This window comes from Heptranchias perlo, chromosome 36 (assembly GCF_035084215.1).
Source record: "Heptranchias perlo isolate sHepPer1 chromosome 36, sHepPer1.hap1, whole genome shotgun sequence".
In the NCBI taxonomy this organism is placed as follows: domain Eukaryota; kingdom Metazoa; phylum Chordata; class Chondrichthyes; order Hexanchiformes; family Hexanchidae; genus Heptranchias; species Heptranchias perlo.
The window spans coordinates 10,554,367-10,579,928 of NC_090360.1; the positions used below are offsets into that span (position 1 = coordinate 10,554,367).

At 39.1% G+C, this 25,562-nt stretch overlaps 1 protein-coding gene across 6 annotated transcripts in view; it reads left to right on the forward strand.

Moving 5' to 3' along the window:
* The window catches only part of dlg5a (discs, large homolog 5a (Drosophila)), a 170,761-nt gene that overhangs the window by 36,901 nt on the left and 108,298 nt on the right, over nt 1-25,562 (forward strand). For all 6 annotated transcript variants that reach the window (XM_067972536.1, XM_067972540.1, XM_067972538.1 and 3 more), the window contains exon 2: nt 2,967-3,078. In XM_067972536.1, coding sequence (XP_067828637.1) covers nt 3,060-3,078 — 19 coding nt within the window. In that variant the 5' untranslated portion in view covers nt 2,967-3,059. The remainder of the gene's footprint in view (nt 1-2,966; nt 3,079-25,562) is intronic.

The window sequence follows — 25,562 nt, forward strand, 5'->3', positions numbered from 1 at the left end:
TGACAGTCTGTTTATTCAAAAGTAGCCTGGCTTCTCCCTCAAGCTTTTCAGACAACTAAATGAAACTTGCAACAGTAGTGGCAAGCTAAGCTTGATCCAAGACTCTGGCTGTAGCTGGCTCTTGAACTCTTAAAGTCTTGTGGTTGGATTTAAGGGGATAGCCATTAAGTCAAAACTAGACAAAAAAAATATTTTTTGTCACAGTTACCCTTTGTATTTATGTGCAATACCACAAGAATAACAGCAGAACTTATTAAGCATGCAAAGCTGTACTAAATTGACAATTTCAGCTGTGCTGTCTTGACTAGAACAAAGGAGGCTAGTCCCTCTCCCATTTGGGCAACAGGATATGTTGCTGGTCTGTTCTCTTGTTCCACTGAATAGCAATTTCAATGCAGTTGATGTGTGGCCTGCAAGTTCAAAAAAATGTTGTCCGAAATAGCAGAAAAAGCTTGTTCCAGCTCAAGCCTATTCATTTCCAATCTTGGTAAATAAGGTCAATTCATGAAAAAAAATAGGGAAAGAAATAAGCTGGAAAAAATGCTCTTGGTGTCAAAATTAAAATGTGTATGGAATGGTTGAAAATGCAGCCAAATCAAGAGATTAAAATATAGTTGTGAACTTTGATTATTTCAAAGATGTAAAAAGTTGGATTATGGTAATAGGGTGGTCTTCAGACAGCGAGAGAAAAATAATTAATCTGCAATTAAATGATGTCAGAGCTGAAAATGATTAAAATTGAAAAAGTTATGAAGGCTAATGAAAAGAGAGTCCAAAGTGCACATTGAAAACCAAACAGTGGAAGCCATTCACCCGTGGCAACCAATAGCGAGGAGTGCGAACAAAACTGAATATTGTACTTAATACAGGTTCCTGCTTTTCTTTGTCTGACACACCTTTTTGGATGAATAATTTTTTGGGGGGCAGAAGTGGTTTATATTTTATCCATCTTTGATCTTTTGATGGTGTTGCAATTATCTTAGAAATCCACAAAGCACATTAAAACGTGTAAACAAGGCTTTTGTCTGTGGTTTTAGTTAACGGTCTTACGAGGAACTGTAATTTTGTAAGCCCTGCTCAGTACTGTTGTGGTCTCCTTGTGTGCACCTAATAAGTCTCTTCCTGTGAGCATGGACTGTGGTGAGCTATGTCTTCTGACCAAAAAGCCACCACATACCTTCCTGTGGTGTTAACACTAATGCCTCTGTTCGAGTTTGTGGGCAGATATTATCTGGGCTGATCGAGTGTAGTAAGATTTAACACTTTTTAAAGCTCTTTTACATGAGATGTGAAGAATTGGTAGAAATATAGAATCTTTTTTGTTATTTTGCAGCTGGAAGTTTACAGTATTACAAGTTTCATACACTTCAAATAGAATTTCATTCAACATGTGCAAACTGAACATTTAAAAAAGGTATTTACTCCCAAGCACTTGTCTAAGTTTCTGTAATCTCGTAGGGGGGGTTCAGATTATATGGAAGAGCGAAAATTGAGCCATTTCTACTCTTCATCTGAATCTGAGCTGAGATTTCAGTTTGTAATCATTGCTGTGTTTTGTTATTTTGTGTTTATTATATATACATACCTGTAGCAGTTTTGGGGTTCTTTATAACAGCGGGTGTAATGACAGACACATGACAAATGTATACCAGATAGCTGTATATGTTGTTGCAGACCAAAAATATTTCACTTCATCAGCGATTGGTGGAACTAGCATCAACACTTGCAGCTGAGAAGACAGGTGATGTGCTCTCAGCCTACGTTGTTCTGAGCCTGTGCTGCTCTCAGCCTGGCATTTAGAGACAACCAAAAACAGGCTGGGGACAAACTGAGTACTCACAGCATAACAGCTGCGAAGGGGCGTTTGGCAGCACTGAGCATGGTTACCTAGAATTGAACTGGTAAAAGCATTATTTCTTTGTGTTGATAGACAAATAACTTGAAAAGAAATAATCTTTTTGTATTTGTGTCATCATGCATTGAGTTGAGTTGAACTGGTGGAGTATTGCACTTGTATCGTCCACATCAGAACTTGTACGTCATGTGATTTCAAGTGTTGCATTTGGAACTTGCCACCTACCTGAGTTATGTAGATCCTCATGGAATAAAACCGTTGCATATTCACACTTCACATGTAAACAAATTGTGTGGATAAATTTAAATTTCATGTTTTCAAATGCTTAAGTTATTCAGGTGTGGGGGCTCAAATTACTTTCCTACCAGCTGTAAAACCGTAGTTTGATAATTTATCAAGTATTTGGTTCAGTGGCTCATTGGAGCCATTACTATCAGAAGAAATACAACAGTGTTTGTTCCTTCTCTTCCACATACATTAGGGTGTTTTCCAATTTGCCACAACCCAGGGTAGGTATAAAAAAAAATATTTGTAGAAGATATTTTTTCTTTTCCCCTCAAGCCTTCCTGCTTAGAAGGTGGGTAGGCTCCTATTCCCAACCTTCTTCTAGAGGTGCTGTTTTATCATTCGCAAGGATGTGTGCAATAGTTGCTCAGGATGATTGTTACAGGAGCCCATGATTTGTTCCTCTTGTTTGTCATCAACACTTTGGTTAATTTTAATACTTTTTCCAAATCAGAAATTATTTCAGCCAATTTATTAAGCAATATTTCTATGTTGTACTCCTATTCAGATTGTTAATTGTTGCATTTCCTGTATGACCACACTAAATCCCCAAATACCCAGTATTGCAACTTTATTAAATGTTGTAGAAACTATTACTTATTCTTACACATGCATGATCTTGTGCTGAATGCCATTACAACATATTTCAAACTGATGTTTTATTTCCTTGAATGATGTCCCAGATTGTTGTAAATCACTTGAAATAAATAAGTAGATTTTCTGTTAACAGAATAATTTAGTGGTCAAGTAGTTTCTTTTTGTTTGGTTTCACTATTTATTGGTAGGCAGTTTTCATGTAACAAAATTGTATTTGATTCCATTACAGGAAGAAGCATGAATAGCACTACTGTTGTACTAAGAAATTGGAAAGTTACAAGCTGAATCTCGCCAGACCAAAACAGAATGTGGTAAAAGCAACATGGCTGAGGATTGTGTTGGTGAGTAATCAGATTGCTATTAATGCTTTGAATATTGTTAAATTCAGCAGCAATAGGATTTAAACAGCGTAGGTAACTTATTTATAAGGCTCTGCCTAAATGATGCACCATTAGCAATTCATACTTCAAAAATTAATTGACATTTCTGGGTTGAATTGCTGACATGCCTGCATATTTAAATATATAATTTCAGTTTTGAAGGTACCAATCCAAAATCAACATTGAGAATTCTTTAGTGTATTTTTTGTAGAACTGAGTGACTTGCTAGGCTACTTCAGATTCAGGCACATGATTTGGACTAAATTCATGTGTAGGGCAAACCAGTCAGGAGGTTCCCTTGGCTAAGGAACATGAGTGAACCAGTTGGGATTTTATGACAATCCAGAAGCTTGCATTGTTATTTTTTCTGGTTTAGCCCACAGATTACCAGATTTTATTGAATTCAGTTTCACAGCTTGCCCTAGTGAACTCATGACCCCTAGGTGGTTACCACCACACACTGTGCCCACCATGATATGCTGAGGAAATAAAAACTGTTTTGTGGTGTTAAGCACCACCTCTTGTTCAGGCTATAGCTCAAGTAGAAAATTTCTGAGTTTGGTGCTGCTTTTACACTGGAAAAAAATGTTTAGCATAGTTTGTCTTGAAGACTTAATGGTGAAGTTAATTATGTAGGTAAATAAGATTAATGATAATTTGGAAAGCACTGATGGATCATCTTGTGTTTAAGTTCATTTCCTTCACAATCACATTTCTAATTAGCAGAGTTTGGGAGGGAGTGGGCAAGACTGATTGTTTACAGTGATATGGATATTACATGCTCTAAATTGGTCCCTTTGTCTGAATAAAGTGCAGCTTATCCTATGGAGCCCTGTGAAAACAAATGTTTTGAAGATTAATAGTTTGCTTATGACGAGATCTATGGGTAAATGTACACAGTGGTGCCTTCATGGTCCGCTATAACGAAGAAGGACTTTCATTTATATAGTGCTGTTCACATCCTCAGGATGTCCCAAAGGACTTCACAGCCAATGTATTACTTTTGAAGTGCAGTCATTATTGTAATGTAGGGAAATATGACAGCCAATATGTGCAAAGCAAGGCCCCACAAACAGAAATGTGATAAATGACCCGATCATCTGTTTTAATGGTGTTGGTTGAGGGATAAATGTTGGCCAGAGAACCCTGTTGTCTTCCTTAGAATAGTGCCATAGGATCTTTTACGTACACCTAAGATGGCAGAGAGGCCTCATTTTTCTCTGCCGATAGTGCAGCACTCCTTCAAAACTGCACCGAAGTATCAGCCTAGATTATGTGCTCAAGTCTCTGGAATGGGTCTTCAATTTGCGACTTTATGATGTAGTGGCGAGAGTTCTACCACTGAGCCTCTCTGAAGACGCTGTACCGACACTGCTGTATGGAATCATTTTACTGTAGATATTTTGATGCCAGTTGTCTTTTGCAAAACAGGTAATGGGAAAGGATTGCCCTAATATAGGTCATGATAGTGGGCAGATAAGCAAACATTTCCAAATTTTGGCTTTACTTCTGGTAATCAAATAACCCAGGCACGTAATTTGAGTAAATTACAATCCAAATAACATTAAATGAAATTCCTCTTTCTAGGACAGTGTAGTCAATTTTCTTTTTGCCAGATTGGGGAAAAATTATCAACTTTTCAGCAGTGTAAGGAGTGGATGATCTACAGTAATCAAATGCTAGTGATTGCTGTAGATCATCCACTCCCTGGCTTGAACTCTGCTACACACATGCACAGAACTCCTCTCCCAGATGTTAAAATTGAAACATTTAGAGAGCTAAAATGACAGCATCTGTATTATTTAAGCATTTACATTTAATTTACAAAGTATCCAGCAGCTTCAAGGGACACATTGAATACTTATTAACCTGGTTTGACCCAGCACTCAAGTTATGCTCCATACGGTGTCAAAGTTAAGAGATGTGATACTAGCTGCCACAGGAAGACTCTTGAGTCAGGTTGGACCCTGATTCCAGATTTAGACTGCACCTTTAGTGGTGCAAAATGAAAACTGTTTTCACCAACACTGAAGTTGTAGTGTAAACACATCCAAAGTTACAACCTGAGCTAACCTTTATGTTTGCATGATATTTGGATACAACTGTACATTGCTGATGACACCAAGCTATGTGATCAGGTACGCAGTTTAGAAATAGAAAATAAACAGATCAGGAGAAATTGTTCTGCTGGCACGATGAATGGCAAATAGTATTTAATGTGGAGAAGTGTTAAATAATTAATATTGATACAGGGGACCAGAACTATGTGTATACAATGGATGAGTTTCCAGTGATAAAAGTGGAAAAGAAGAAAGATTTGCGAATTGGGTAAATCGGGTCTGGGAATGCATCTCTTTGGTTTAATCACAAATCAAAGGAGGTTATTTTTAATCTCTATAGCTCATCGCTGAGGCCACATTTGGAATACATTCACTTTATCTTCAAAAAGTCATGGATGAATTGGAGACAATACAGTGAAGAGTGACGAGTTTGATTTTAGGACTTAAAACTCTAAATTGTAAGAATAGTTTGAAAAATTAAGCTTGTATTTGCTGAAGATGATGCAGAGGTGATGTGATTCGAAATCATGAAAGGAATGAATGATGTAGATGGATGTGGGTTTTTTCATTTCAGTTGTGATTGTGAGACTAGAGACCATAGATTCAATATAATCAAACCTTGTGCAAGCTTTTTCTCACGTTGATTGTTCTGTGAAATGCTGTTTTCACAGAGTTGGTTCGTGAGGCCTTTAGGGTAATCTCGGCTCATCTATCCATCAAAAACCCTGAAGACCCATATTACAGGATCCAACTGGTTCTTGAATGATTGCAGAGATTTTGCTTTTACCGTTTTATCTGGCAGCTCATTCTCTGTGTTGATCACTTTTTATGGTGAAAAAAAACTTCCTGATAGCTCAGTCGGTAAAGCATGAGACTCTTAATCTCAGGGTCGTGGGTACGAGCTCCACGTTGGGCGAGTACCATTTTTTATCTAGGATTGCAACGGGATCTTGATAAATTGGGCCAGTGGGCCGATCAATGGCAGATGGAGTTTAATTTAGATAAATATGAGGTGATGCATTTTGGTAGATCTAATCGGGCCAGGACCTACTCCGTTAATGGTAGGGCGTTGGGGAGAGTTATAAAACAAAGAGTTCTAGGAGTACAGGTTCATAGCTCCTTGAAAGTGGAGTCACAGGTGGATAGGGTGGTGAAGGCGGCATTCAGCATGCTTGGTTTCATTGGTCAGAACATTGAATACAGGAGTTGGGATGTCTTGTTGAAGTTGTACAAGACATTAGTAAGGCCACACTTGGAATACTGTGTACAGTTCTGGTCACCCTATTATAGAAAGGATATTATTAAACTAGAAAGAGTGCAGAAAAGATTTACTAGGATGCTACCGGGACTTGATGGTTTGACTTACAGGGAGAGGTTAGACAGACTGGGACTTTATTCCCTGGAGAGTAGGAGGTTAAGGGGTGATCTTATAGAAGTCTATAAAATAATGAGGGGCATAGATAAGGTCGATAGTCAAAATCTTTTCCCAAAGATAAGGGAGTCTATAACGAGGGGACATAGATTTAAGGTGAGAGGGGAGAGATACAAAAGGGTCCAGAGGGGCAATTTTTTCACTCAAAGGGTGGTGAGTGTCTGGAACGAGCTGCCAGAGGCAGTAGTAGAGGCGGGTACAATTTTGTCTTTTAAAAAGCATTTGGACAGTTACATGGGTAAGATGGGTATGGAGGGATATGGGCCAAGTGCAGGCAATTGGGACTAGCTTAGTGGTATAAACTGGGCGACATGGACATGTTGAGCCGAAGGGCCTGTTTCCATGTTGTAAACTTCTATGATTCTATCGCCCCTAAATTTGCATTTTGCTATTTTGAACCTGTTACTCCTTATAAACAGGCGTGGTCCCAACTCTGTTCCCTGAAGTACCCCACTCAGTGCTCTCCACCTCTTCCCCATCACAATGTAACACCTCTAACAAGTACTGTTTTTTTTAACCCCCTCAGCCAATTTCTTATCCATTTCCAAGATTTGCCATGATTCCCCACAGCTTTGACCTTAAGCAGCCTTTCATTTCAATTGAAACTCGCAAATGCCTTCTGGAAGTCTAGCTATTACATGTCATAAGGTTTACCACAGTCCACTTGAGTGTTATTTACTCAAAGAAGTGAAGGACCAAATCTAATTAGGTTATTTATAGTACGGATAATCTTCAAGGATACGCCTGATAATCAATTCCATTATTTTACACTGGATTGAAATAAGATTGATGGGTTTGTAGTTGCCCGAATTTGATTTGTTGCTCCTTGTGAATATGACCTTGGTGTTGGCTGTTTTCCACTCTACTTGTACCTCCCCAGTGTCCAGTAACTCCCTTGTAATATCAGTGTCTCACAAGTCTCCTGCACTTCCTAGTTTCCGCGATCATTCTGGGCTAAATACAGTCTATCCTGGTAATTTGTTGTTTTCAAGTCTTGTTACCTTATCTAGGCCTTCGATCTCATTGTTTTGAAGTCATTAATTTTTTCTGTGATAACCCTGTTTGCAGAGGACACCTTGGTTGTGTCTTGTTTTGTAAATAGTTGTAGGAAGTTGTTACTCAATGTTTGTGGTCATCCTCTGTTTTTGAACCTGTTTGCATCTTTTATGATTATCACATCTTCTCTGACTACCTTCTTACCCCTTGAATACTGAAAGAATTTCTTACTGTTATACTTTGCATCCATGTTTTTTTGTAGTTCTTTTTTTTATTCGTTCATGGGATGTGGGCGTCGCTGGCGAGGCCAGCATTTATTGCCCATCCCTAATTGCCCTTGAGAAGGTGGTGGTGAGCCACCTTCTTGAACCGCTGCAGTCCGTGTGGTGAAGGTTCTCCCACAGTGCTGTTAGGAAGGGAGTTCCAGGATTTTGACCCAGCAACGATGAAGGAACGGCGATATATTTCCAAGTCGGGATGGTCTGTGACTTGGAGGGGAACGTGCAGGTGGTGTTGTTCCCATGTACCGCTGCTCTTGTCCGTCTAGGTGGTGGAGGTGCTGTCGAAGAAGCCTTGGCGAGTTGCTGCAGTGCATCCTGTGGATGGTACACACTGCAGCCACAGTGCGCCGGTGGTGAAGGGAGTGAAAGTTTAGGGTGGTGGATGAGGTGCCAATCAAGCTTTGTCCTGGATGGTGTCGAGCTTCTTGAGTGTTGTTGGAGCTGCACTCATCCAGGCAAGTGGAGAATATTCCATCACACTCCTGACTTGTGCCTTGTTGATGTTGGAAAGGCTTTGGGGAGTCAGGAGGTGAGTCACTCGCCGCAGAATACCCAGCCTCTGACCTGCTCTTGTAGCCACAGTATTTATATGGCTGGTCCAGTTAAGTTTCTGGTCAATGTTGACCCCCAGGATGTTGATGGTGGGGGATTTGGCGACGGTAATGCCATTGAATGTCTGTTTGCTGATCATCTTTTTAACATGTTGAAATATTCATCATAATGAACCCCACCCCCTGATCTCCTTTCAGGATCTGTTGAGGTAATTAATTCTCATTATTTTTCTTTTGATTTGTTTATTAATCCATTTACGCTTACTCCCATTTTGCCTGAGTTTGCTGATTCTAAGTGTTCATATATCCTGCATGGTCAACATTCGGCCTTGAAAGGTGTTCTATTTGTCCTTTACTAAAGTGTTGTTAAACAACCTCCCGCAGCCACTTTGTTTAAGTTGTCCACTCATTTCTTTGAAATCCATGAATTTATGAAAGTTTGATATTGGAGGTGAAGGTGTATGGGGCAGAGGTAAGAGCTTTCAAAAGATAATTAGTTGTGGAGAAGAGGAGCCTGGGAGTAGCTGATCTTGCTTCCAAGTGTTCGAAAAGCAAGGCATTCCATTCCCAATCACTAACACTCCTCATCTTGAGGAGCATGAATTTCACAACAAAAATTTAACATAATATTGAAGATTTTAACTTGGATTATAGAGGCGGATGGTTAAATAATCTATGAAACTCTGTGATCCTAATTCTGTTGGGACAATAGAATCCAACTGGTCAGGGCTAAACAGTGTAGATTGTTGTATTTGATTGAAATCCTGGAATTTCCAATTGATTACCTGGGTGGGTCAGTTGCATCATCTTGGAAGTTTTGCCCATACTTATTCACTTTTCTCACGAATTTTAGTTGACAAAAGTGCTGATGTACTGGAAAGAATGGGGTTAACACACTGAATGTACTTTTCTCATTGCATGCTTTGTTTACATAAAATTAAGGGCACTTAATGAATGGATGGAATTTTCACATTTTTTTGTATAATAGAATAAAAAGGAAATTAATAAAATCCAATTCTTGAAAAAGAAATAGGACTGGAAATAAAATTAAAATATAAAACAAAAACAAAACACTTAAAATTAAATGAAGGACGATTTTATACTGATAAAGATGCAAGACTAGTGATGTAAAGTGATTTGCAGCAGATCATAGAATAAATCATTTGGATGAAATGCCTTTTTGCTAGTCCTGGGCAAATTGCTTTCTGACCTTGTAGCCGTGTTATCCCAGCTTTTGATGTCAAGCAGCCTTCCTGCCACATTCACTAAGGATCGATGCATATAAAGGATGGTTCTCAGCTAATGCCTTTGTATTTAGAACAGTGCTGAATGTTAGCATGAAAGATTGTCACTGAGTTTGAATAAACGTTTGTCCGATTGTTTGGTGTACCAGCTTAAAGTATATCAAAAATGGTCCCTAGCTGAATTTATATTGACCATGTCCCAGATCTCTCTCAACTGGAAGCCAGATGAATGAGGAACTGTTAGATTTTGTTAGACAGGTAGCCAGGAAGACCCATTTTTTTCTATATGATCTTAGAGGTTTGCAACACAGAAAGAGGCCATTCGCCTATTTTGTCTCTGCCGGCTCTTTGCTCGAGCAATCAAAAACTAATCGCATTACCTTGCTCACTCCTCATAGCTTCCTTTGCTTCAAATATTTAACCACTTTCTCTCAGAAGATGCAATGGTCTGTGCCTCACCTACTGACTCTGGTAAAGTATTCAATGCTTTAATAATTATCATTGGTCTTCATGCCAGATGTTGGTCTCTCGGTAACCAGTAAAAGCTGAACCAGGATAGCATGATCTTTGTGCATTTTAAATAAGTTCCCTTTCTTGTTTGTGTGGATTCATAAGAACATAAGAAATAGGAGCAGGAGTAGGCTATACGGCCCCACAAGCTTGCTCCGCCATTCAATAAGATCATGGCTGATCTTCAACCTCAATTCCACTTTCCTGCCCGATCCCCATAACCCTTGTTCCCCTTAGAGTCCAAAAATCTATCGATCTCAGTCTTGTATATACTCAACGACTGGGCATCCGTAGCCTTCTGGGGTAGAGAATTCCAAAGATTCACAACCCTCTGAAGAAATTTCTCCTCATCTCAGTCTTAAATGACCGACCCTTTATTCTTAGACTATGCCCCCTAGTTCTAGACTCTCCTGCCAGGGAAACAGCCTCTCAGCATCTATCCTGTCAAGCCCTTTCAGAATCTTATATGTTTCAATGAGATCACCTCTCATTCTTCTAAACTCCTGACATAATAGGCCCATTCTACTCAATCTCTCCTCAAAGAACAACCCTTTCTTCCTAGGAATCAACCTAGTGAACCTTTGTTGCACTGCCTCTAAGGTAAGTGTATTCTTCCTTGGGTAAGGAGACCAAAACTGGACACAGTACACCAAGTGTAGTCTCACCAAAGCCCTGTGCAATTGCAGTAAGACTTCCTTACTCTTGTACTCCAACCTCCTTGCAATAAAGGCCAATATACCATTTGCCTTCCTCATTGCTTGCTGTACCTGCATGTTAACTTCCTGTGTTTCATGTACAATGACACCCAAATCCCTCTGCTCAGCAACATTTAATAGTTTCTTACCATTTAAAAAAATTCCATTTTTCTATTCTTCCTACCGAAGTGAATAACCTCACACTTCCCCAGATTATACTGCATCTGCCACCTTCTTGCCCACTCACTTAACCTGGCTATATCCCTTTGCAGACACTTTGTGTTTTCCTCACAGCTTACTTTCCCACCTAGCTTTGTGTCGTCAGCAAACTTGGATACATTGCACTCAGTCCCTTCATCTAAATCATTAATATATAGCGTAAATTGTTGAGGCCCCAGCACCGATCCTTGCGGCACCCCACTAGTTACAGTCTGCCAACCGGAAAATGACCCGTTTATAATTACTCTCTGTTTTCTGTCCGTTAACCAATCCTCTATCCATGCTAATATATTACCTCCAACTCCATGAGCCCTTATCTTGTGTGGCACCTTATCGAATGTCATAGAGTCATAGAGTTATACAGCACGGATAGAGGCCCTTCGGCCCATCGTGTCCGCGCCGGCCATCAAGCCCTGTCTACTCTAATCCCATATTCCAATAGAGTCTTTTGAAAATCCAAATATACTACATCCACTGGTTTCCCTTTATCTACCCTGCTAGTTAAATCCTCAAAAAAACCTCTAATAGGTTTGTCATACACTATTTCCCTTTCATAAAACCATGTGTCTCTGCCTAATCATATTATAATTTTCTAAGTGACCTGTTACCACGTCCTTAATAATGGAATCCAGCATTTTCCTGATGACTGATGTCAGGCTAACTGTCCTGTAGTTCCCTGTTTTCTCTCTCCCTTCTTTCTTGAATAGCAATGTTACATTTGCTACCTTCCAATCCACGGGGACCTTTCTAGAATCTAGGGAATTTTGGAAGATCACAACCAATGCATTCACTATCTCTGCAGCCACCTCTTTTAGAACCCTTTTAGGATGTAGGCCATCAGGCCCAGGGGATTTGTCGGCTTTTAGTCCCTTCAATTTCTCCAGCACTTTTTCTTTACTAACATTAATTACTTTAAATTCTTCACTCTCATTAGGCCCTCGGTTCCCCACTATTTCTGGTATGTTTTTTGTATCTTCTACTGTGAAGATAGACACAAAATATCTGTTCAACATCTCTGCTATTTCCTTATTCCCCATTATAAATTCCCCTATCTCAGCCTTTTAGGGACCCACGCTTACTTTCGTTACTCTCTTCCTTTTTATATACTTGTAGAAGCTCTTACGATCTGTTTTTATATTTCTTGCTAGTTTACTCTCTTATTCTATTTTCTCCCTCTTTATCAATTTTTTGGTCATCCTTTGCTGGTTTCTAAAACCCTCCCAATCCTCAGGCTTACTACTTTTCTTGGCAACATTACAAGCCTCTTCTTTTAACCTAATACTATCCTCAACTTCATTAGTTAACCACTGATGGCTCACTTTTCTTGTGGCGTTTTTATTTCTCAGTGGAATGTATATTCGTTGAGAATTATGAAATATTTCTTCAAATGTTTGCCATTGCTTGTCCACTGTCATATCTTTTAATCTAATTTCCCAATCAACTGTAGCCAATTTTCCCCTCAAACCAATGTAATTGGCTTTGTTTAAGTTTAGGACTCTCGTTTCGGACTTAAGCATGTCACTCTCGAACTCAATGCGAAATTCTATCAGATTATGATCCCTCTTCCCCAGGGAATCCCTTACTATGAGATTACTAATTAACCCTGTCTCGTTACACAAGACAAGATCGAAAATAGCCTGTTTTCTGGTTGGTTCCATGTCGTATTGTTCTAGGATTCAATTATTTTTACAGTTGTTTATAGTGCTATGACCTCATTGGTTCTTTGTTCCCATAAATCTGCTGTACTGTGAAAGCTTGAACTGTTCTAAACTCTTTTTACGACTAAAACTTGTTGCTGCTGCTTAGAGATTGGTGCTTCACTCCAAATTTAGTCAACATACCGTCCATATACTGTCCATAACTCAAGAAAATTTTCCTGAATGTGGTACTCCTGTAACCAACTATCTTGTTATAGAATTATGCAAATGTCAATGCCAAATTGCCTTGACTGTCTAATGCAAGGACCTCTGGCATCTGGAATTTCTGTTTTGCAAATTAAATTCCTCTGTAAATCGGGCAATCCAGGAACGTCAGCAAGGATGGTGGACATGATTCTGCTGCATTTTTACAGTTTAACATAAATACACTTAAAAGTTGCTACAAACTTATATTCAACATCTTTTAAATTAAGACTTCATGCAGTTCATCAACAGGGCTTTATTGAGATTCCAATATATTTTGTTGCCTTTTTATCTGTTCAGATCATGGTTTACTTTGGGACTGAAACCTATACTGATCTTTCAGTTTTGTTGAAGCAAGACTTAGTTTTCTGTATAGAAATCAAAGTGACAAAAATATGTTAGAGCGTAGCAGTCAGGTAGGGATTTGGAGGTCCACTGTGCAAGAATTTAGAAAGGAGAAGACTATACCTTACCGAGGACTGTGGAAATCCCTACAATGTGATGAATCCAGGCTTCCAAACTAAGTTCCAATTCAGTGGTTACTAATTAAATTTAAATCATTGAGAATTTAGTGTAAAACTTGGGAATGAATAAGACAGTGTGGTTAATATTAACTATATGTCACCATAGATGTCAGAAGAGCCAGCACAGGCATGATGGGCTGAATGTCCTCCTTCAATGCTGTATAATTCTGACTGGTGATAACCTTGTTGATATTCATTTGGTGACCAATCTCAAAGTCTGGACAAAATTATAGTATCATAGGTTAACTTATCTCAGCCAAGGTAGTAGTTAGGTTACGAACAATTATGGACAGGCAATTGGTCCATCCAGACTGTCCCACACAATTGTGATCCACACCCCACCCCACCCCAACCAAAACCACGTGATCCATGGGAGAGGCGAAAAAACGGATAAAAACCCAGGCCCATTTGGGGGAAATAAAATCTGGGAAATTCTTCTCCAACCCCTTTAGCGATCAAAACTAGTTCAGGAGATTACTCTGGCCCGGATAATTCTATGCATCGCATTACATTACCTACCTTTTGTAAGAGGTGATCTTCGCCCCAGCCAGCTTTCGCTTGAAGGAATAACAAGAATAACAAGGTTGTTACAATTGGCTTCAATGCTCCAGGGCTAGGGACAGGAAAAATCAATCAGGCTACTATCCCTTGTGATCACTATTCAAAGACTTGTGCTAAAAGTATGTGTGTGTGTTGGTGAGGACAGGATTTAGTTTGCTCACTCATGATGTATACGACTCTGCTACAATTTTCTTTTTAAACTTAATTCTAAGTACAAGATAATAGAAAAGTAAAAATGGTTTACTGCTTATTGTACAATTTCCATCACAGTTGAAAACTCCAGATGTATGGCTAAGTAAGGGCAATATATGTGGGTTCACTGATATGTTGGTGATGAATTAAATTTTTTTTCGGTCAGCATTATTTTTATGCTATGACTGGAAAGTATAACTGGTTTAACTGAATTTATAGGCATCCATATGGCTCCCTTGAGTCATGCACTTCCATAATGTGCTGAGTACTTGCAGTTACCATTATAATTGCACACAATGCTATGCCACCGAATACTGCAGAAGCTCCAAGCTTTCTGCCTCCTGTTCTCTCAACGCTAACATAAGCTTACTTTGAAATATGTTTGAAATTTTTTTAACCACTTTTCTAAGCCTTTAAGAACCATTGTATAAATAGGAGTGCACCAAGGTATTGTTGGATGCTATATTTATCTGAGAACCAGACATGCTATCTCAGTGCACTTGATATTGTGGATTGTTCATTATTTGGCTGGTGTTGTGCATTGGATATTTATTGTATATGATGGGACACTAGCTGTGTTTCAAATTGTGTAAGTGAATGGAATTTGTGCCAAGATTCAACTGTACTTGTACTTTTATTGTTTATGCTGTACTTCTTTTTTGTTTATACATCTATCCTACTTTGAACTATTAAGGCTCTTAAAACATCACATTAACTAGAGAAATATTGACAATTGCATTTCCAGTCAGACATTGGTAAGACATCAAAGATAGGCATAACAACGTGTTGGCGTCAGAGTAATTATAAAATCAGCTTTAATTTCTAGTGCTGTCTGCCATCACCACTGTTATCAAAATTACCCACAGAGTGTTTAGCAGACAAAAATCACCAGTCGTCTTGAGCCAAGTTTCTTTTTTGAACAAAAAGTGCAGATGAAATTCTTTTGATATTAGGACATTTGTTAACCTGTTACTAGAATTAGTCTGCATCTTTCAATTCAAACTTTAAATATTGTGGGATATTTATTTCCAGCCTGGGGCAGAGTGTGTTTCAGGGAATATAACAGCTGTGCTAAAGTGCCTACATCATTTGGTAAAGCATATCTGATGTTGGAAAACAAAATAGATTTTGATAGACATGCCTTACAGTTATGTATATATGTGTAGATATACTTGGTCTGATTTGAATGCTTTTGCTGTAGTTTGGTCATTATGAGCCTTATTACAAAATTTTACACAGCTCAGAAGAGCTAACCAGTTCTAAATTTTCTGCTTTTTAAAAAGTTATCCAACCATGGTTCAGATATAAATTTCCTGTGTGTGTGCTTTTAGTATAAATGTTTTGATCAGCATGGAGGCCAGAGAAATTTCTTAGATCATGATGGAAGGCAGAATTAGATTCAGTTAAGAGCCTAATGCACCATGGTTTCAAATTAACTGAACTTTTAACCGATGTAGTTTATATATAGTTCCGTGTGAAGCCCTTGTATATTGATGATATTTACTTCTTTATAAAGTTTATTTACTGTTGCTTCCTGTATACAGCTTGTAATCCACAATATGTATTCCTTTTAAGATACATTTATTTCATATTCCTTTGAAACATTAATAAGTAACCCTCCTGATGGCTCACGGATGTTTGCATTACCGGGTGTTGTGTTGAACAGTTTATTTGAACTATTTTATTGAACTGTTTATTTGTTGACTTTCACTACAATTGTTGAATTACTTTAAAACTGTGGAGCTACTCATGACCAAAATTGAATGTGTGTAAATTAGTAGGAAGCACAGAGCATCTATCAATGATGATAAGTTAGAGCACAAGGCATAAGAAGTCACTTAAATATTATGGCTGGGTGAGTTGTAATGATTTGGTGCAATTTGAAAGGTTGTCTCCAGTTTGTTCTTGTGGTGAAACATTATTAATTGTTTCTCAGAGAATAGTTATTTCAGTTTTAAGTGTTTTGCATTTGATATTGGATAGAAAAAGTTTTGTGATCCAGTAAGGTAGTGAAAGAGTAAAGTGTGTTTAAAGCTTTCTTACAGAACTGGTCCCAAGTAAGAAAAACTAGCTTTCAGCACAAGACTATCACAAGGGTTTTTGTTCACCCCGAGCTGAGGTACATTCGAACATACGGCACTGATAACATTGCTGATCTTTTGTAGTGATAGTTAATTGCTTTTAACTTGTGCAGGATGTAGGAAAGGCGCATAGCAAAATCAACAGCAGGTGATCAAGAAAGCCAACGGAATGTTGGCTTTTATTGCTAGGGGGATAGAATATAAAAACAAGGAGGTATTGCTGCAGTTATATAAGGTATTGGTGAGACCGCACCTGGAATACTGCATACAGTTTTGGTCTCCATACTTAAGAAAAGACATACTTGCTCTCGAGGCAGTACAAAGAAGGTTCACTCGGTTAATCCCGGGGATGAGGGGGCGGACATATGAGGAGAGGTTGAGTAGATTGGGACTCTACTCATTGGAGTTCAGAAGAATGAGAGGCGATCTTATTGAAACATATAAGATTGTGAAGGGTCTTGATCGGGTGGATGCAGTAAGGATGTTCCCAAAGATGGGTGAAACTAGAACTAGGGGGCATAATCTTAGAATAAGGGGCTGCTCTTTCAAAACTGAGATGAGGAGAAACTTCTTCACTCAGAGGGTGGTAGGTCTGTGGAATTTGCTGCCCCAGGAAGCTGTGGAAGCTACATCATTAGATAAATTTAAAACAGAAATAGACAGTTTCCTAGAAGTAAAGGGAATTAGGGGTTATGGGGAGCGGGCAGGAAATTGGACATGAAGCTGAGTTCGGATCGGTCAATGCCCTGTGGGTGGCGGAGAGGGCCCAGGGGCTATGTGGCCGGGTCCTGCTCCGACTTCTTGTGTTCTTTAGATTTGTGGTTGGGATCAGATCAGCCATGATCTTATTGAATGGCGGAGCAGGCTCGAGGGGCCGATTGGCCTACTCCTGCTCCAATTTCTTATGTTCTTATGTTCTTATGTTAGCTTCATTACAAGATTTTGGTACCCTAGCATACTGATACATCTGACCTGGTAATCCTAAAAGATTAGGATAGCCAAAGGATGTTAGCAGACAAAGAACCTATCTCTGTGCTCTGGTGGACAAAAATGGACCGAGTGAGTACTCACATTTTTGGGACATCTTCAATAGAAATGTACTTTACAATGGCTGTTAGTGAAATACAGGTGAATAGAATTTGGAGAGATAAAGTTAGTCAAACAACTAAAATTAATGGATGTTTTTGAGAAAGTTTTAATTGAAATTCTAACTTTGCTGAGGAGTGCTCACACTGCTCGTAGTAATGCTTTAGCTCTGCTAAGTTAAAGTACTTCAAAGGTTGGTTTTTGCCTCTGTTTTCAGTGATAGTCAGAGTTTTAATTCAGAAGTACAAAATTGTTTGGAGAAGGTAGATAGCAGTAGAAATGCATATGTAATACAGAGTATAATCCAGCCGTTAATTCAGCGGTATAAGTAAGCAGAAATGTAAAAAGTAGCTGGAAGTAAAAAAAAATCTGCTTGCAAATTAGGAAAGAACCTTCGCAGACAGCTTACTGAAGATGCACCCCACAGGAAAAACTAGCACCCCGCAGAAGACTGAACTGTTGAGAGTTAAAATGCAGACTGATCAGAGATTGAATGTAATGTAGGTTATAGACATAAACACGAGGCTTGTAACTGCTACCGACCACATTGTTATCTAACCTGCAGAAGGCTAACTTTGCCAAGCACCTATCATAATCTTGAAATTAGATATTACTGCTCACTTAAATTGAGCTCAGTAAGACTGCATTATTGTAATTGAATTGTAATTTACTAAACTGAACACAGGAAGGCTATGATATTGTACAATGCCAGATTTCAAATTTCATAATGGTGCAAGGAGGACTTTAGAACCTCCATTTTTGACAACATTGACTGGGTAGCGGCTAAGAAATCGAAGTCTTCTTGTGGAGCCTTCACTGTCATTGGATCTTTCTTGGGATCATTTGTTCAGAGCATAAAACTAATGAGAGGCGCTGTATTCGGAAGCACTGTAGCCTGTCTGAATTTGTTCATCAGCATTAACCGTACTGGTTTAGACATGTACACTGGACCTTGATGCACTCTGGATCTTGATGCACCACCAAATCACCTATGTGAAGCAAAGCAGGAAAAGACTTCAATTCTCATACCCCAGATTCAGGGTGAAATATGCGATCTTTCACGATAACATTGGCCTTGAGTTCTAAGGTGTCACCAAAGTTGGAGCTTGACCCGTTTGTAACCACTTACAATAAAAAAGTTGGATTGATGAAGAGAACTTTGTGTAAATTAATGATCTGAAGTTCACTAATACAGTAAGTGATGGGATCATCTAGAATCCCGTTTGAGGTTGGCAGAAGGCCTTGGTTTGTTATGTTGGATACTGAGAGTCAAATGTAGATCCAGTAATCACTGTGTATATGCCAGTGTGGCCATTGAGGATCAAGGATTGTAGTGGCATCATGAATAGTGGAACACCTGATTGTTAATAACAAAAATGTCCTTGATGTTTGAATATAAATACTTGTTGTATGAATAAAGTGAATAGTTCAGTTTTGGTTAAATGTAGCTAATGAAGAACTCAATAAATATTAGCTTTAGATCACTGATTGCCAAGCCAGAAGTCAGCAAGTCTGAAGCCAAACCACGATTCAGATTCAGCTTTGCCTGCCCTTGATAAATTTATTGGTTCTCAGTCAGACCACTGGGACTACTGCATGGCACGCCAATCCTATAGGAGTTAAAAATAAAACTACCTTTGTACCCCTGAATGTGCCTTTGTATTTTTATGTGTTTCAAATTTTAATATTGAAACACAAAGTTGAAACAACACTATTGAAATTGGTTAAAATACCAACAGTATTTTGCAGAATCATGTACAGTCTGGTGTATGTCAACACTGAACAGTAAACTGAGCAATAAAGGAAATCCTTGTTAATGATCTACATATTATAGTTAACACCCAGTACGTGTGCTTGTTATTTTCCCTGTTTTTTCCACTATTCCACTAACTTATCTGGAACATTGAGAATACCAACTGTACAGTACTGGTCTTTGATGCTGTTCCTAACTAATTCTGACTGTGTGTTGCATTGGCGCATGTTCAAAATGCTTCACTTGGTGCAGCTGTGACAATATTGTGTACTGATTAATTGGCCTGTGCTCTCCACAGCTTATTGAAAACTGAGATCTGTTACAGAGCTGACTGATTTTTTGTTGTTTTCCACACAGGGAAGGAATCACTTAGTGTCACTTAATAGAAATTTGTGCATATGATATCAGGATCACTCTGCTTTCACCTCGCTGAAAATATATGTTTAGCTTTGCATTCTCATTTCTTGTTAGCATTTAGCAAATTGCTGTTGCAGTAGAGATTTCTATGATTTTCGGACTGACCAATTTCCATCTAGAACAAACTCTTTTTATTGCCAGTTATTTTTCATATGTGTAAATAATTATGTATTTAGGTAAGTGAATTAGCATTCTGGTACCATTTATAATTGCAGATTAGCGTTACAAAAAAGCTATAAAAAGTAACACTTTATAATGAAAACAAAATGCTGGGAAAGTAGAGGCCAGTCAGAACTTGAATGAGACTGATTAAAGTTTCAGCGGCATTATTTTATGAGAACATTCAGATTTCCACAGATAGTTTCTCCACACAGTAACTTGGGCCAATCTCTATAATACATTAAAAGCCATGCATATAGAATGCACTTTCTGTAAGTGTCACACTTCCCTTAATTTGTCCCCTTTTAAAGAAAGAAAGTCTTGCATTTATATAGAGCCTTTCACGACCTCAGGATGTCCCAAAGCGCTTTGCAGCCAATGAAGCATTTTTGAAGTATTGTCATTATTGTAATGTAAGAAACGCAGCAGCCAATTTGTGCACAGCAAGTCCCACAAACAGCAGTTTGGTGACCAGATAATCAGTTTTTGTGAAGTTGGTTGAGGGATAAATATTGTCCAGGACACTGGAGGGAACTCTCCTGCTCTTCTTTGAAATAGTGCCATGGGATCTTTTATGTTCACCTGAGAGGGCATACAGGGGCCTCGGTTTAACATGTCATCCGAAAGATGGCACCTCCGATAGTGCAGAACTCCCTCAGTACTACACTGTAGTGTCAGCCTAGATTTTGTGCACAAGTCTCTGGAATGGAACAAACATACGAACATACGAATTAAGAGCAGAAGTAGGGCATTCGGCCCCTCGAGCCTGCTCTGTCATTTGATAAGATTATGGCTGATCTGATTGTGACTTCAACCCTACTTTCCCGTCTTCCCACTATAACCTTTGACTCCCTTGTTAATCAGGAATCTATCTAACTCAGCCTTAAAAATATTCAGTGACCCTGCCTCCACCGCTCTGTGGGGAAGGGAGTTCCGCAGACTCACGACCCTCTGAGAGAAAAAATTTCTCCTTATCTCCGTCTTAAATGGGAGACCCCTTATTTTTAAACTGTGGCCCCTAGTTCTAGTCTCTCCCACAAGGGAAAACATCCTCTCAGCATCTACCCCTTCTCATCCCCTCAGGATCTTATATGTTTCAATAAGATCACCTCTTATTCTTCTAAACTCCAATGTATACAGGCCCAACTTGTCCAACCTTTCCTCAAAAGATAACCCCCTCATCCCAGAAATCAGTCGAGTGAACCTTCTCTGAACCGCCTCGAAAGCGATTATATCCTTTCTTAAATAAGGAGACCAAAACCGCACATTATATTTTAGATGTGGTCTCACCAATGCCCTGTATAACTGTAGCAAAACATCTCTACTTTTATATTCCATATCCCTTGCAATAAATGACAACTTGAACCCACAACCTTCTGACTTAGGTGAGAGTGTTACCACTGAGCCATGGCTAACACCGTACAAAAGAGTCTTTGGGGTCCTGGAAAGTGGTGTGGGAGGAGATCAGTGGATAGGTGCTGCATCTCCTACGCTTGCTCTTTGCGCACAGTGTCAAACTACTTTTTTCTTCACCCAGGCTCATAGGTTGCTGGAGCCCACTCCACTTCACCATTCCCTCTCCCTTCCTTCCTCCATCTCCACCTACCTCACCCCCTCCCCATGCCCCAGCTACCCACATGTTCTCAATGTCTTGAAAATGTCCCCAGTTTCTCTCATTAAATGCCTATTAGCACATGTTAACATCAGTCCGGCCATTCAATCATCTCTTGCCTTTCATCCAAGCACTTGACAGGTAACTCTACTTCCTGTCTCGTGTATGCATGTGCGCGTGTGGTTTTTCCCTTTTCTTTTGTTCTGTTCTTTCTCAAATGCTGTCTATCCGTAATTTCTTCCAGTTCTGACAAAGGATCCACACTGAAACGCCAACTTGTCTGTACTCACCACAGGCACTGACCTACCTGCTGGGTGCCTCCAGCACCGTCCGCTTTCATTTCAGATTTCCAGCATCTGCAGTTTTTTGCTTTTTGTTTTTACACTACTTTTAGTTTGATTTCCAGTGCTTTGTGCATTTGTAATTTCTGAAACACTTTATTGATCACACCCCAATTATTTTAAAACAGTGCAATCTCTGACTCACTGAGCAAAGTCATGAGAGATCTGCTAGTGCAGTAAAAGACTCGTGATCTAGAAAGGAATTAGGACCAAGCTGTAACTGGTTTTACATCATTAGTATTCTGACTAATCTATATTTCAGTTTTTTTCAATATGACTATTAAGATATTGGTTTAAACTAATATACCTGGATAAAGCCCGACAATTGTCTTCAGTGTTCCCTCCCCACCCAAAAAATGGAATTCCCCCCCTCCCCAGTGTCTATATGAGGAAAGGTTTACTCTGTTGCGGCTGAGCTCTTGATTGTAGTCAGCATCTTAACATAGCTTCTCGGGCTGGCTGCTGAAACATGCTGACCTGGTTCTCAGCCTTGCCACTCAGTTCTCCCCCTCTCTCCTTGGTTCACTAAAAGCAAGAGTAGTGGCAGGGGAGAGAGGTACTGGGAAGCCAACACCAAAATGTCATCTCATTGAGTATCCTTCATAAACTAGAAACATAAAACCTAGCTTGATCAGTTCTGGTAAAACCATATGCTATGAATGCACGTGAAAATATTGTTAGTGTTCCAAATAGTCAGTGCCACATGTGATCTTGCACTCTTGCATCTTTGCAAACTCCAGGACCTGGGCCAGCTCATTTTCCCCAGCTAAGATTGTGTCCACTGCTTCTCAGGTCTTTCATCACTAAAAATGGGACAGCATCTTGAGGCTTTCTACCAGGGTAGGTTAGATTATGCAGACGTTTGAGTCTCACTAAATTCCTTAATCAAAAGTGACTAGTTTTCTTTTTTCAGGTTTCTCTGGAAATATAGGACATCAATGATAGCCAACACCAATCAGAACCAGAATTTCCGGTGCAATAACAAATAGGGCAAGCACACAAGAAACAAAGTTAAACAGCTAGCACAGCTTTCCCGTAGGGAAAATAGTGTTTAACCAATCATCTTGACTTTTTAGAAGACGTGACGTACCACGTGGACCGTGGAAAATCTTATGATGTGGTGTAGCTAGGCTTTAAGAAAGTCTTTGACCAGTTTCCACATAAAAGGCTGCGACATGAGCTTGAAACAATGGAAGTTCAAGGTAAAACCTGGAAATAGAATTGGCAGAATGCAATTACAGTAGTAGGTACTTGTTAGGGGAATAATATTGGGGAAGGGATGTGAAAAGTACAAAGTGAAGTATCTCACACATCAGTGCTCGGGCTTCTATTCTTCCAAGTTATTTAAATAACTTAGATGTAGAAACACAATGCAAATTGATCAATTTTGAACAAAATACTAAACTGGGGAAAGGATTCTTTTGGGTGGGGGGCATTGTGTTACACTGCTTTTATACCGGAGTATCTAAAAGATGGCATCTCCAACAGTGCAGCACTCCCTCAGTACTGAACTGAAGTGATGAGTTTGAGCTGATGGAAATAGCTTTGCTATGTATTGCAGTGTAAAATTTTGATCACTAACAGATTTTCTCTAAAGTGAATGATGTTCAAGACCAGGTAAGCCTTAGTGCATATTTTCTAAACCGCCTTAATTTATTTTTGATAACCTCATAGCAACAATTTGTTTGTCCTGAAGCTAAACAGAAACTAACTGACCACTGAAGTCTGATGCCACTTTCATACTTTGCTAGCTGGTCAGATTCTGTCCAGAGCTGTCTGTTTACATTTGCTGAATTTTTATTTCCACTATCAAAATTAATCATGCAACATATCTTTTTATTTTTATTTTTCTCTTTGAATATTCTTCCATTTAGAGTTAGAATTACTGAATTAGGGTGGAGGGCTATACCACTGATCTTATTTTGCAAGCATAGGCTACAGAAAGAGAGATTGTGGTTTCAGACTCTTCATAACACAGTGAATGAATACAGTCACATAGCCGTTGGGGATGCAGTTGTGCATCCGTAACACATTATTTTATTCTTGTACATATGAAGCATGGACACATGCAGCCCAGCTGAAGTAAGTGTCCTTTCATTGGCAGTACAGGTCTCTCCAGGCTTTTGTATTTTTGCCCTGTCGTTTCCCTCTGACCTCGTTTAATACCTAAAATGTAACTTAATTTTTTAAAGCCTCACATGCCTGCTTAGTTGCTTAAAGCAAGACCTAGTTTGTGGCAGTCAGTTGATGGGAAATTTCCATGCCCATGAAGTTTTACTGTCTAATTCCCTCAATTAAGATGCTTCCTTATTAACAAGGAGAAAAGACATAATTGCAACCATTGTGAATTTGTCCCAGATACACAAGTTATTCATGGGGAAATGGTGTCTGTTTGGAGCATGCAAGGACAAAATTGGTGTCTAAATGCTTAGTTGAGTTTCAATGTATGATGTTGTAAAAATAGTGCTGCAGTAGATTGCTGCACCTGCAAGTGTTCCTTTTTGTAAGCTGTAACCTTCTTTGTACGTATACTGTTCAATCATGTGACTTACTGAAGAAGTAATTGTTTGATTGTGTACTCTGCCCTCTCTGACTGTTCCTGGCCACACAGAGCCATGGGAAAGAACAACCACTGAGGTTCAGTGTGGCAAATCCATGTGATGCCTTCAGTGTTCAGACACATTGTTTTCTGTGGTGAAATGTAAAAGGACTTTGTAAGCTGGGTCTCTTCCAATTTCAATCAAGCTCTCTGGTACCCCACAGCAAGCTGGATTGCTGCCAACTCATCTGATTCTGTGTGTAGATAGCTACATACAGTAAACTGAACTGTTTGTCTGTCCCCTAAAGTCTTGAGCACCAGGCCTCAGCAACTGCTGTATGTGACAGATGAGAAGCTGAGTCAGCTGTCACCTATGGAAGAGCTGAAATATATTATGTACTTTCTCACAGAGGCCAACAGAATTTTTCTCCCTTTTAAAAAAAAATGTGTTTTAAGAATATATACTTTCAAATTAATGTCCTCAAAAACTGATACTATATCTTATAACCTGAAATTCAAGGTTAACACAAAATTTCAGCATGTTATCAACTTAAAATGGACATTTAGTGTTGTACACATGTTGGTTAAACTACTGAGATCATTTTTTATGATATGCAGTGGATACATTAACATGTCTGAATTGTGATTAAAGATATGGGTGCAAGAACTAAATGCCAGAGGAGAGATGAGAGTAGCTCCAGCAGCTTTGGACTTCAGGTCTTCAATGTTCCTGAGCTGGGAAGACTGCAAAAGGCTGTTAACTGGTTGATTTTGACCAGTCAGAGAGCAACCTTTACCTGCCCTTCATGCCCTGGAATTTTAAAGAGCTGCAACTTTCAAGTTTTCAGGTTTTGGGGAAAGGGTGAGAAAGAAGGGGTGGAGAATAAGGATGAGAAGGAGTAGGGGAATTGAAATCACTTAATTCATATCTTGTTTAAATCAGAATGGCACACCAATACAGTAAATTCTAGCATGATTTTGTTTAGTAATGCTGTTTGGACAACTTTAAGGTATGTGTTGGGGTTGTGATAACTCACCTCATAGTCCAACATCGACTATATCTAATAATCTTAACCGAATAGTCCATACAATTTTTAAAAAATGTGCCATTAGAATACAGTGCAGCTTTTATTACACTTCTCTTTCAAAAGTCACTTGGGATTTACACTTGCACAATATTAAAAACCTTTCAAATTTGTAAGCATGCTTCTTGTAACCCCATGTGCAGAAAGTGTTGACACTAGATGAACCATGCCCAGCATGATATGGTTCCTTTATTTCCTGTCTTGCA